General features: G+C 41.2%; 1 protein-coding gene across 1 annotated transcript; it reads left to right on the forward strand.

Moving 5' to 3' along the window:
• Positions 1-1,188: 1,188 nt before the first annotated feature.
• On the forward strand, positions 1,189-11,739 carry CUZD1 (CUB and zona pellucida like domains 1; the record flags this gene model as incomplete). The annotated part of the gene is made up of 9 exons (XM_082054208.1): positions 1,189-1,270; positions 3,314-3,449; positions 3,649-3,860; positions 5,476-5,626; positions 7,170-7,393; positions 8,270-8,442; positions 9,029-9,414; positions 9,750-10,018; positions 11,457-11,739. 9 exons carry the CDS (start codon positions 1,189-1,191, stop codon positions 11,630-11,632), a joined length of 1,809 nt encoding a protein of 602 aa, XP_081910334.1. The 3' UTR covers positions 11,633-11,739.
• Positions 11,740-12,668: the final 929 nt, after the last annotated feature.

The raw sequence follows: 12,668 nt of genomic DNA on the forward strand, positions 1-12,668 counted from the left end.
AAGAAAAACTCATCGCACTCATGCTACAGTTCCAGCAGGACAGGGAACTGCTGGAGAGAGTCCAGCGCAGGGCAACAAAGATGCTGAAGGGAGTGGAGCATCTCCCGTGTGAGGAAAGGCTGAGGGAGCTCAGGCTTTTTAGTTTGGAGAAGAGGAGACTGAGGGGTGATCTCATTCATGGGGATCAATATGGAAAGGGTGAGTGTCAGGAGGATGGAGCCAGGCTCTTCTCAGTGACAACCAATGGTAAGACAAGGGGCAATGGGTACAAACTGGAATACAAAAGGTCTCACTTAAATTTGAGAAGAAACTTCTTCTCAGTGAGGGTGGCAGAGCCTGGCCCAGGCTGCCCAGGGAGGTTGTGGAGTCTCCTTCTCTGCAGACATTCCAACCCGCCTGGACACCTTCCTGTGTAACCTCATCTGGGTGTTCCTGCTCCATGGGGGGATTGCACTGGATGAGCTTTCCAGGTCCCTTCCAATCCCTGACATTCTGGGATTCTGTGACACACGGAATTGAGGCTCTCAGGACTGTGTTTCCTTACCTTGAGGAAAAAAAAAAAGGCTGATTCTTCAATTATTTTTTATGTTATTATTACAGGACTAATAAAGTTCTATTGCAAAGTGGCTGCACTGCAATCTCCTCCTTCTAAGTAAGTGACTAACATGGGTCTGGCCTTGTTCATCCATGACTGTTTCAGCAAAAGGAAATTATTACTCACAACAACTCTACTATGATAGTGGCACTTCACAACCTGAGGAAATTCAGCAAGGGCAGGGAACGATTTGTCCAGCGTAACCTAAAGGGAAAGGTGTCAAAATGAAGGTGGGACAAGCCACGTTCCTGCCAACTAGTACAAAGAGCAAACTGCTCCCAAGGGAATCTGTCAGTCCCTTCCAGAACATTCCCACTCACATCAACACACCCAAACAGATGCTCAATAAAATCATCTGAAAAACATGCTTTGAACCCACAAGAGCTGACGAAAGCACAGTTAAACTTACTCCACGCGGTACATATTAAAAAAAAAAAAAATGGGCACACCTGTTACTTTCTCATTTATATCTGCTAAAAAGGAACAGTGACTGATTAAACCTCCCCTCCGCAATACTACGTAAGAAAAGATGATTATGAAATAGCAGAGGGTATAAAAGTCAGAACAGCCTCACCTCCCCAGCTGCCACCAAAATGTGGGTGCTCGGACGGCTCGTCCTCCTGCCTCTCATCGCCGCTTTAGTCCTCGCTGAAGACAACTCGATAGAACTCAACGGTATGGAAATCTAGTCTTCTTTTCACCTGTGAAATCGAGTTAGTTTTTGCACAATAAGTATTTTAGGTAACTAAAGGGGAAAATGTTAAACATATCTCTAAAAGTGTATCTTATTTTAATGGACTGCTGCACCATAGTAGCACCAGAATGTGCCAGCAAGTATGTTAAAAAATGTTAAATAACAACAAAAAGTATATTTCCAATATGACTCCCTATGACAAATTTGTAACTTAAGAACTTGATTTTGAAGAGATTTTACTCTGGAATTGAAATTTGCATTTATAAATTAATACCATATTGGAGTAACAGGAATAAAGTTATTCAGTTGGGCAACAGTTGCTTTTATTTGCTCATCTTTCCTTTCCTCAATCAGAAGCAATAGGTAGTCATTTATTGCTTGATTTGGGATCACCATTCTGTGCTCGAATCAGCAATTTACCTGATTAATGCTGGGTGGCTACTGTAGGATAATGAAGTTTTGCTGCAGGGCTGCAGAAGAGCTGCTTTTGTAATGCTCTTATAACCGGGAGGTTTCATACGCAACAAGAAAGGTCTCTCCTAAACCTTGTTTTTCCCTCTGGAGCTCATGAGCAAGCCTCATCTTTTTACCTGGGACTGCACACACGGTATAGGGAATTCTTCCTGCTGTTTTAGACCATGCATTTTAGATTAACATTGAATTAGAAAGATCTTATGCTTAAACTGGATTATAAACTTTTTTCTAAAGTTTCCTATACACTGGCCATATCCGCTACTACTTCATAATTTATTAACATTCATTAAGTGATATTAGTGATGTGAACCATGGTTGGATCATTTTTTTTTTCATAAAAGAACTGGGTCTAAACCCAGCAAGCCCCACATCCCGAACCCAGTAACAGCCAAGAGAGGATGCTCAGACAAGAATGCAAATACAAGTCTGCATAATACTTCCCCAGAATCCTCTCCCAGTCACCAACAAACACACTTTTGAAACAGAGAAATGTTACCTTTGTGTTAAATAGTTACCAAAGGCTTTTTCTTTCATGAATTTGGCCTGTTTTAATTTACCATCTGCATCACCCTGCAGCAAAGACCCACACGCAAAGAGCCAGTTCCTTTTCTTTGTTTCAAAACCACAATTTACTGGTTTCCTCCCAGGCCACAGACTTGATGTGTTGGAAGAGAATAACTCGTATTAACCCTCTTTATAAATTTACAAACCTCTAGCACCTCTTTTTTTTCCCTAAAATACTTCAGTCCTTTTACTTATTCCTTGTCTGGAAGCTATTCCTTATATTTTTATCATCTCCACTGCCATCTGCTGAAGATCTTCCCATTTAGCATCACCTTATAGAGACAGAGGATCAGAATTGTGTGCAGCAGTAAATATGCAGTAATCCCACACATAGTCCTTTAGAAGTTCAAATCTGAAAAGCCTTTTTCATTCCCTGAGCGTGGGTCCCCAAATGTTTCAAGCCTAGGGCTGAGCCTCAGAACTGGATTCAATGATCTTTAGGAACTTGGCTTATCCACTTTTGCCATTGGTTTCATCTGTGATACGCGTTGCCCTCGGCTACCAGGAAAATGAGGATAAAAAGTATTTTCTAATATTCTTCTACTATTTGATTCTTTAATAAACTGCAGTAATATAAATGGGAAAAAAAAAATAGTGCAAGATTTTGCTTGTCTATTCCATAGCAGATTGTCCTGGGGTTTTTGCACAGTGGAGGGTGAATCACAGAATGGACTGGGTTGGAAAAGACCTCAGAGATCATCAAGTCCAACCCTTGGTCCAAGTCCAGTCCATTGACTAGATCATGGCACTAAGTGCCATGTCCAATCTCAGTTTAAAAACCTCCAGGGCCGGTGAGTCCAGCACCTCCCTGGGCAGCCATTCCAATGCCTGACCACTCTCTCTGCAAAGAGTTGCTTTCTAATATCCAGCCTAAATTTCCCCTGGCAGAGTTGAAGCCCATGCCCCCTTGTCCTATTGAAATATTATTGCAAGAGAAAACCTGAGAGATATCCTTGCAAACTGTTTTTTGTTGCCGTTTTCAACAGGTACACCTCGCTGTGGTGCTTCATTTAATCAGCCCAGCAAAGCATTCAACATTGAACTAAATGCGAATGAAAACTGCGTCTGGCAAATTCAGAGGAATACAAATCAATCTATTCGGGCCATTTTCTCCTATTTTCAGTAAGTGTTTTCTCCAGATGCCTTTGTATTGTTTCATTCCATTAGAATACAGCACAGAAAAATATTGCCTCCAAATGTTTCTCTGTATTTACTTTAGTAAAATGAGTATTGAATCTGTTTTGTGGAATCCAAAGAGCCTGTATATTTATCAGTGAGCTTAGATAGTTCTTATTATGTCTGTTTGGTTTTTTTAAAATAGATTTGCTCCTTCTTCGAGCTGCGAAACAGAAAGTATTAAAGTATATGATGGTCCCTCAACTACTTCGCCTCTTCTTGGACAAATATGTAATGACACTGATGCCGTCCCAGTACTTCAGTCATCTTCAGACAGTTTAACTTTCCTCATAACAACAAACTCTGTGGTTTTCACACGAAGCTTCTTTGTCTTCTATTATTTCATTTCAGAAACAGGTAAGTCGGAACTTAATGCAGTCATTAATACCAGCTGAACTGAACCATTAAAAGAAAACTTCCTATTAAGGGCAAGTTTAGGACAGCAACTAGAGACTATTAGAAGAATCTTTAATTAGTCTCACCCCTTCAGTTCATAAGAGAATGATGGGGGAGATAATCAGTAAAAGAGCAGCAAAAAAGCAAAAAGGCTTGCAGAGAACCTAGGAAGTTAAATTTTACTCAGAAAAATGATTGCAAAGAAGGCATTATGGGAGTCTACTTTTACTTACAGGCTCCTACTAAATTTACTCAGTTTGCAAATATTATAGTGTTTACCCAGAAAGAAAATATGACCATGTAGTCAGAACTGCCAAGTACAGGTCCCAGAAGTCAGTAAGGGTCTACATTCATCAGGCTCTTTACTGTTTATCTTAAAAGGTAAGAATAACTTGAACAAAACCAGTCTTAGCTTGTGACCAGTTCCTTGGATTCTGCTGATCTGAATGGCGTGGTATTAAACTTCTATAAGCTTCACTTTACAGAGTAGTCACCACATCCCACTTTATGCTGCTCCCGTGTTGAACTTTGCTGACGAAAAATTGTGTCCCATTTCTACTCTACGTTTGTCTTTCTGAGGTTTCCACTGACTTGATCTTATTTTGCCTTTGTTTATCAAGTAAAATCCCACTTAAACTTGAATATTTTTTACTTCCATATAGATAATGACTAAGACCTCATAGATTCCTTTAATACAAAGTCTCTTTTGGCTGATATAGCATCTTCATTACCTGTTTTTCAAGATGGCACATGATTTACTCAAAATGTAGATACAATTAGGTTCTCTTTCCACTCTACTCTGCCCTGGTGAGACCACACCTGGAATATTGTGTCCAGTTGTGGCCCCTCAGTTCCAGCAGGACAGGGAACTGCTGGAGAGAGTCCAGCGCAGGGCAACAAAGATGCTGAAGGGAGTGGAGCATCTCCCGTGTGAGGAAAGGCTGAGGGAGCTGGGGCTCTGGAGCTGGACAAGAGGAGACTGAGGGGTGACCTCATTAATGTTTACAGATATCTAAAGGGGGAGTGTCAGGAGGATGGAGCCAGGCTCTTCTCGGTGACAACCAATGATAGGACAAGGGGCAATGGGTACAAACTGGAATACAAAAGGTCCCACTTAAATTTGAGAAGAAACTTCTTCATGGTGAGGGTGGCAGAGCCTGGCCCAGGCTGCCCAGGGAGGTTGTGGAGTCTCCTTCTCTGCAGACATTCCAACCCGCCTGGACACCTTCCTGTGTAACCTCATCTGGGTGTTCCTGCTCCATGGGGGGATTGCACTGGATGAGCTTTCCAGGTCCCTTCAACCCCTGACATTCTGTGATTCTGTGAATTAACTATTCACAGAATCAAAGCCAGCTCCTCTACAGCCATCTCGGATGTGGCAGATATACCATAGTGACAACAGGCTCATTTTGTCACATCCACCTGACCTGAAACTCTCTATAGAAGCTCTGTCTTTAGCACCTTTAATCATTTCCAGAGGAATGGAATTCTAAAGAAACAATCCTGCTAGTCACATAACTTTAGATCTTTATTTTTTATGGCTCATTAATATACCATTATCTACTCTTCTTTTCAGACACTGTAAATTGTGGAGGAGAATTAACTGGTCCCAATGGGACATTTACCAGCCCTAACTACCCAGCAGCTCACCCTGAATTTACATACTGCGTCTGGCACATACAAACAGAAAAAAACTCAAAGATAAACTTAGAGTTCCAGGATTTTTTGTGAGTAAATGCCCTAATGCTCGATTACTCTTTTTTTTTTTTTTTTTCCTTCATTGTTTAAAGGCATTACTTTTAAATACAGGAGCAAAAATGCTTTCAAACTTTTAGAACATCTATACCCTTAAGACAAATGTGCTTTGCTGACTCTTACGATAAAGTAATTGCAAGGTGTTCCACATCACTATATATGTTACTCTATAGCTACTGCAGTGTCCATCAATGAAATAGGGAAAGCATGTCAGGTGAGCAGCCACGAGGTGCAGCTCCATTTTAAGCTAGCCTGAATGATCTTAACTAAGTCCATCAATATAAATAACGCTTTTGCTACATAAGGAACATGTTTAATACCATCCTGTGCATTGTAATTGCAATTTAGAATTGAGGGTCAAAACAATAAAGCAAATACCATCCCAAACACACCTTCCTCAGTATTGCTGGCTGTTCAGCAACAAAAATAGTGTAGCCCTGGCTTAAGCACTTACAAGTATAAATCACAGAACCATTTAGGTTGGAAAAGACCTTTAAGATCATTGAGTCCAACTGGTAACCTCACACTGCCAAGTTTACCACTAAACCACATCCCTAAGAACCTCATCTACACATCTTTTAAACACCTCCAAGGTGCTAATGGATGCCTTGGTGAAAGGAACCACACTGGCACGGACTTCACTGGCCCATATTGACCTTCATCAGGATTGGTCTCCCGTATGTGGTGGGCTGGGAGCCCTTTTTTGGCTTTCCCTGCATCAGTTGATACTGTGCAGGGACCAAACTCTCAAGACCAAGGGAATTCCAAGGGCAGGATCTTCAAGAACATATCTTGAGATATTCAGCCTGCAGAATGCTGTATAAGAATTCAGTATGAAACGTATAGGATTCTATAGGAAACCATTACCTTGACCACTGTCCTCTGAGATGATGAACTCTGTGCAGTGCGGTGCATCTTCTCACCAGTCCTGGCCAGGGTCCATCTGTTGATTCAGGAGCAGCGATGATGCTCTGGAGGTGTCCAGGTGTCCACCCATCACAGCTCAGCTGGTGCTTTTCACCGAGAGCAGCGAGCACCAAGATATGGTAAAAAGGGCAAAAGCCTTCTCCTGGCGACATGCACAAGAGGATGCATAAGTCAAGCCTACACTTTAAAACCTCTTTGTTTTAAGATAAAGGATTATTTATATATGCTATATTATATAAATATCTATTTGAAGGGGTGGTTATTTTTAGTAAATAAGTAGCAATCAATATATAAAGTATCAGAGATTTAAAACCATAGCTGATCCAGCTTCTGTTCAGAGCTTTAGCAAAGTATTTGCTATTTCAACGGGAGCAGAATCCTGCTCTTATTAAGCATTTCTTGCCTTAGAGGGTTTTCCATAGTTTATTTTATTTTAATAATGTCTATTTATGTGTTATTTTATTCTCCGTTCTTATTTCAGTCAACCAGATTCATCATACACTTCATCTGCACTGGATCCTCCATCCAGTATGAGCAACGTTCTCCTCACTCAGATTTCCCTGTAATTATATTTGTTTCTGTGTACAGCCTGGAACTCGACCGAAACTGCCGGTTTGACTTCACGGCGGTCTATGACGGTCCCACCACTGACACCGGGTTAATAGGAAAAGTCTGTGGCCGTACTCAGACCTCATTTGAGTCTTCCTCAAACGCTATGACAGTCGTGTTGTCCACAGACGACAGCAACTCCTACAGAGGATTTTCGGCTCAATACACCAGCGTTCCGCTGCCCGCTCCTGTGCAGCCCGATGGTGAGTGCACTCGATACGAGCAGAGGGTGTTGTTTCTTATTCTCACACACAATTCTTCCCTCCCCTTATAAATACCAAAAAGAATTGATGGTTGATAGGGAGGTTTTAAGCCTTTTCATCAGCAGCCATCAACCCTCTTTACATACAGAAGTCCCACGTTAGTCTCACCTGTGGAGTGTGGGTTATTAACTGACCCATTGCAAAAGAAAGTCTGTTCTTTCACTTTTTTTGTCCATTTTTCTGGCCAGCACCACTAAAAGTCTGAGTTTTCCCTTCTTTTGGACAGAAGAGGCATTGTTAGCATCCTTGAGATGTAAAGATAAAACTTTTTTGACTGGTTAGTTTGAATGGGTTTTTTTGCTCCCCAAGATACTCAGGAATATGGTCCAACACCAGTTGGTCAAATGGGGTTCAGGTGTCTTGTAATTCCTTTCCCCCAGAGCTGGATAACTTTCCTTATTGGTTCCATACATTTGCATGTCCTCCTTCTCATCAACTGAGGTGGAAAGGGACCCTCTAAAGCTTCAGTGTTTGTCATAAATCAATTTTCTCACCCACCACTCCGCAATAGCACTTTGATTCCTTTTCCCTTTTAAAAAGGCTGTGATTTATTCTGTGTTACTGGATTTAAAATTAAACTTCCAGCCACAAGTTTTACACGGTTTTGCTTCTCTAATATTTTTTATGCTGAGCATGAAATTTTGTCCTGACTTCTGCATGGGCTCAAATGGGGATGAGCCATTTCAGACTTGGACAAATCAAGAACCATGCAACAGGTTCAAGGATCCAGTCTAAAGGAGAAACGAGCGCAGCACAGTTTGTGGTAACCTGCTTTGTCCTGTGTTTTTTCCTCTTAAATTTCTCTCTGAACGGCAGCATCCCTTACCTGCTCTTCAGACAGCATGACAATTGTTCTCAGCAAGTCTTACCTGGCCTCCCTTGGTTATGACGAAACCCACCTGCATCTGAACGATCCATCTTGCAGACCAGTTGTAACAGATTCCATCATCTTTTCCTTCCCGTTAAGCAGCTGTGGAACAATTAAACAGGTAAAGAGGCAAAAAAATGTCACATGAAGCCAACAATAGCTTGTGAATGACAGGAGCTTGTAAAAGCAGTTTATGAACAGGATGTGAATGAGGCAACAGCAGATTTACTTAGCTCACCCAATTATATGTTTCCAGTTTTGAAGCAGAAAGAACATTTTTCCTCTTCCTTTCAAAGGGAGGGCAGGAGAATCCACATGGATTAACCCCAAATGTTTCGTTCCCTCTCCAGGTTATCAGAAGTAGCACCACGTTAGGTATGCAATTTAACATTCTCTGCCAGCGATATGGCTGGGACTTATCCTAGAGTCACAAGAAAAGGGGAAAAACCCTAAAACATGAACATTCCCAAAAGCACAGCTCTGGTATTTTCCACACTGTGCAGCATTCCTTAACCTTTTTGAGCACGTTCAGTGTTTTGAAAACAATAGGATGGTCAATGATGTTTTTGTAATTGTAACCTTTTTCACATTTCAAGGGTACCTCGAGCCTCTAATAAGCTGGGCGTATTTGTAACTTCAGCACAATTGCTTTCAAGTGTGCTGCTCATACAATCACAACTGAGCACTCCGTACGATTCCTTTTGCAGGACGAAGGTCAGAGCATCACTTACACCAACATTGTGTTCCTCTCTCCAACTGGGAACGTCATCACCCGCCAAAAGAGCGTAGAGATTATTGCAAAATGCAAAATGGAAAACAACTCAACCGTAGAAATCATGTACATAACAAAAAATAACATAATCCAAAACATAACCTCTGTGGGACAGTACAACGTTAGCATATCGTTCTACGATTCGGAGTCATTCTCCAATCCTATACTTGAGTCCCCATATTACATAGACCTGAACCAAACTATTTTTACTCAAGTCAGTCTTCATTCCACTGACCCAAATCTTTTGGTGTTTGTCGATACCTGTATAGCATCGCCAAAATCCGATTTTGGATCACCAACGTATGACTTAATCAGAAGCGGGTAAGACTCTACTTTATTTCCTCACGTATTTGGAGATGGCAATATCATCTAAATGTCAACCATAGCTGACATTCCTTTATTTTTGTCTCTCTCCTACTTATCTTATTCAGCAGAACATGGTTGAAAGCTAAGTTTCATAGAAATTTAAAGGCATTACATAAACAGAGCTGGGAAAAACAAGCACCACATTGCACTAGGGGGAGGAAAAAAGCACGTCATTGTACACCCACATGTAACAACAATGCCGCAATTAAGTGCTGTAGTTACAGCTGACAGTTTGCAGGAATGATTATTACATGTGGGCTATTTTAACACATCTGTCAATTCTGTTGCAGCTGCAATAAAGATGACACTGTGGTGACCTACCCACCACTTGAACACTATGGAAGATTCCAATTTAACGCCTTCAGGTTCCTGCGCTACTTCCCATCAGTTTATCTCCAGTGTGATATTGTAATTTGCGACAGCAATGACACCAACTCTCGCTGTACCAGAGGCTGCATCTCCAGGCAAAAAAGAGATATTCCTTCATACGTGTGGAAAACTAACACTGTCGTCGGTCCCATCCGCCTGAAGAGAGACCTCAGGTCTGCTGGTGCCTCAGGTAAGAACAACGGATAAATTAAGAATCTGATTAAGCTCCTCCTTCGTGTAACTCCATTACCTTCCTTCCACTAATAAGTGAATCACACTAGTTTGTGGCATCAGAGCAACAGGTTCAAGGCAGTTTGTGTTTTGTGAGATTCCAGAACTCATCGATAGATTGATGTTCTTTCGGGTTAAGGAGACAAAGCAGCACTCGCTCCTGGTTACGAAAGTAGCGCAGGCAGGATCTGTGTATTCAGAAAGAGTCACAAATGGCAAGAGATTTCAGATTTTCAAGCGTGCCATTTTTCGATGAAGCATAAATAGGAAGCAGGGCTCATTTCTCAAGTCACAGACCACATAAAAGGCAGGTTGCAAATCATAGCCAAGCGTTGTTATAACCCGTGTGTTTACAACAGCCCACTCAACTCACTCAGTTTTATTTGCTGATACTACAGAGCAGCTTTGCCAGATGATAAGCATAGATTAATTATTATTCTATGCTGGGTTAAATCCTCACCCTGCACATATTACCTGTTAGAACAAAAATAGGAACAGGACAGTCACTGGAGCAGAAATCTAAAGCATCACACTTTTAAATTAGAACCGCAAAGCTGTTTACAAGACAATTAAGCTTTAGTGCCCCAACTCTCCAGCAGCCAGTTCTGCAGTGGTCTGGGTGAGTACTGAGAGTTAACATAGACTACAAGATATGGAAAAGCTATTTTAAAGAGCTTGTATTGTTACTCGCGCTATGCTCATTGTTCTAACCTTTATTGAGCCCAAGGTTTCATCTGAGAAAAGCACATTGTGCCGCATGCTTCCAAAGGCCACATCTAGGAAAAAATCAGAATTAATTGTGCTTTTAATAGTAGTAGGCATATTTTCTTCCTTTTTTTTTTATAATTATTAGCCTCTCTGAACTCTTGCATTTTAATCATGCTCCCATTTATTTCCATAAAGATTCTGCATCCACACACTAGAAACTGAGCACATATATCATGTGAAAAGAATTCAAGTGCAAATAGACCGCACTCAGAGTACTACAAAGCACAGATTAATTCTCATAGTATCACGATTTACATAAAAATACCGAGTTTTACTCAAGACCAACTGGTAAAGCATTAGAAGGTGCAGAGTTAGAGCCACGAGTTTCTTTCTGCCCAGCTCTGCTGCAGCAACGCGTCTCCATCCAGCCGGTTCTGAAGTAACGACAGCTCCGCTTGGCAGAAACTTGGCTGCAGCAATAACAAGGAGTTCGGTACCATTGTGATGCTCTTTTGCACAATTATTACATATTTTTACAGCTCTTCAGTAGTACAGGCTCAGAATTTGCAATAGGTGTGGGCCAACTCCTCAGAACCAGAACATCTGAAGAAGAACACTTATTTAATTTTAATCAAAATGACATGGTGCTCAAAACTTTAAACACTGCACTTTGTTTTTTCTCTACACAGAATCCCTCACTAAACCAGATGCTGAAGAAACCCCGAACCTGCAACAACACAGCTTCTACACTCTTTCATTTGTGGTTTTAATATCAAATATTATCATTGTGGTAGCTGTGATACTAAAATATCACATCAAACATCAAGGAGGATACAGCTACCAAAAGCTCCAGAGCTCCTATTAACTACTTTGGGATATTTCAAATGTGTCAACTTCCATTCAGATTTGTCACCCAAAGAGGGGAGAGGGGGAAAAAAGAACAACATCACAACTAAAGAAAGCAATAAACTAACAGCCTTGGAATACAACAATGCTTGGAAACATATTTCAACTTTTTTGTAATTAGAAAGAAAAACCCTCTCAACCCAGCATTGTATCTTAAATCACTGAGCTGAAAATGAATGTGTCTACCTCAGGGTGTTTCTTAGCATCTAAAAAAATATAAAGCGACCTGTAAAGTACAAGATAATTTAGGCCCTTTGTTCTCTAATCACTTTGAAACTGCACTTGGCATGAACAGAGCTGAGGGACAACTGTGAAATGTGTGTTCAAAGGAAATCATCGTCTCTCCAAAATCTACCCCTGTTGAGTTGCTACCATCAAGATGCGACAGTCTTCAAAAGCCACTGGTTTTCCTGGAGAAGAATAAAATAGTAGGTAAAAGATAAAGATATTGAATGTACGTGCCTGTGCTGCTTGTTCAGTCAACACTTGCTTCCCCATCAAGAGGTTTCACCCAACACATTAGACACCAAAACCAACCAACGTCTGTTCACCCAACTTCAGGGTTGACCAGTAAGTCCCTGTACAGCCCCAGTTAAATGGTGCACCCCACATTTCAAAGAGTAATAAACAGAGTGATGTATGAAGCTTGACCTTCCACAAAAGAGGGACTTGGAGTCACATTTCTACCTCCCCAAATCACAGCATAACTCATCCCAACGGGTCAAAGTAGAAATGATGTGATAAGGCTCCTTCTCCGGCCTCAGATTGGTGACATGCAGGAGATCCTACCCCAGAACATCCCATCTGGCAACAAAGTCCCCTTGAGAGCAACCAGAAATTAAATATTTACATTTCTTAGGACAACAAAGCATGGATAATTAACAAGTCTGCCAAGTACATATTCATTTCAGTTGTTCCTGCACGACTCAATTAATTTAGGACGGAAAAAATAATGACAACCTTGGTCTAGATGTCACTTAAGGAGCCTTGATTGC

Source organism: Streptopelia decaocto (genome assembly GCF_964273445.1).
Source record: "Streptopelia decaocto genome assembly, chromosome: 5".
NCBI classification, from domain to species: Eukaryota; Metazoa; Chordata; class Aves; order Columbiformes; family Columbidae; genus Streptopelia; species Streptopelia decaocto.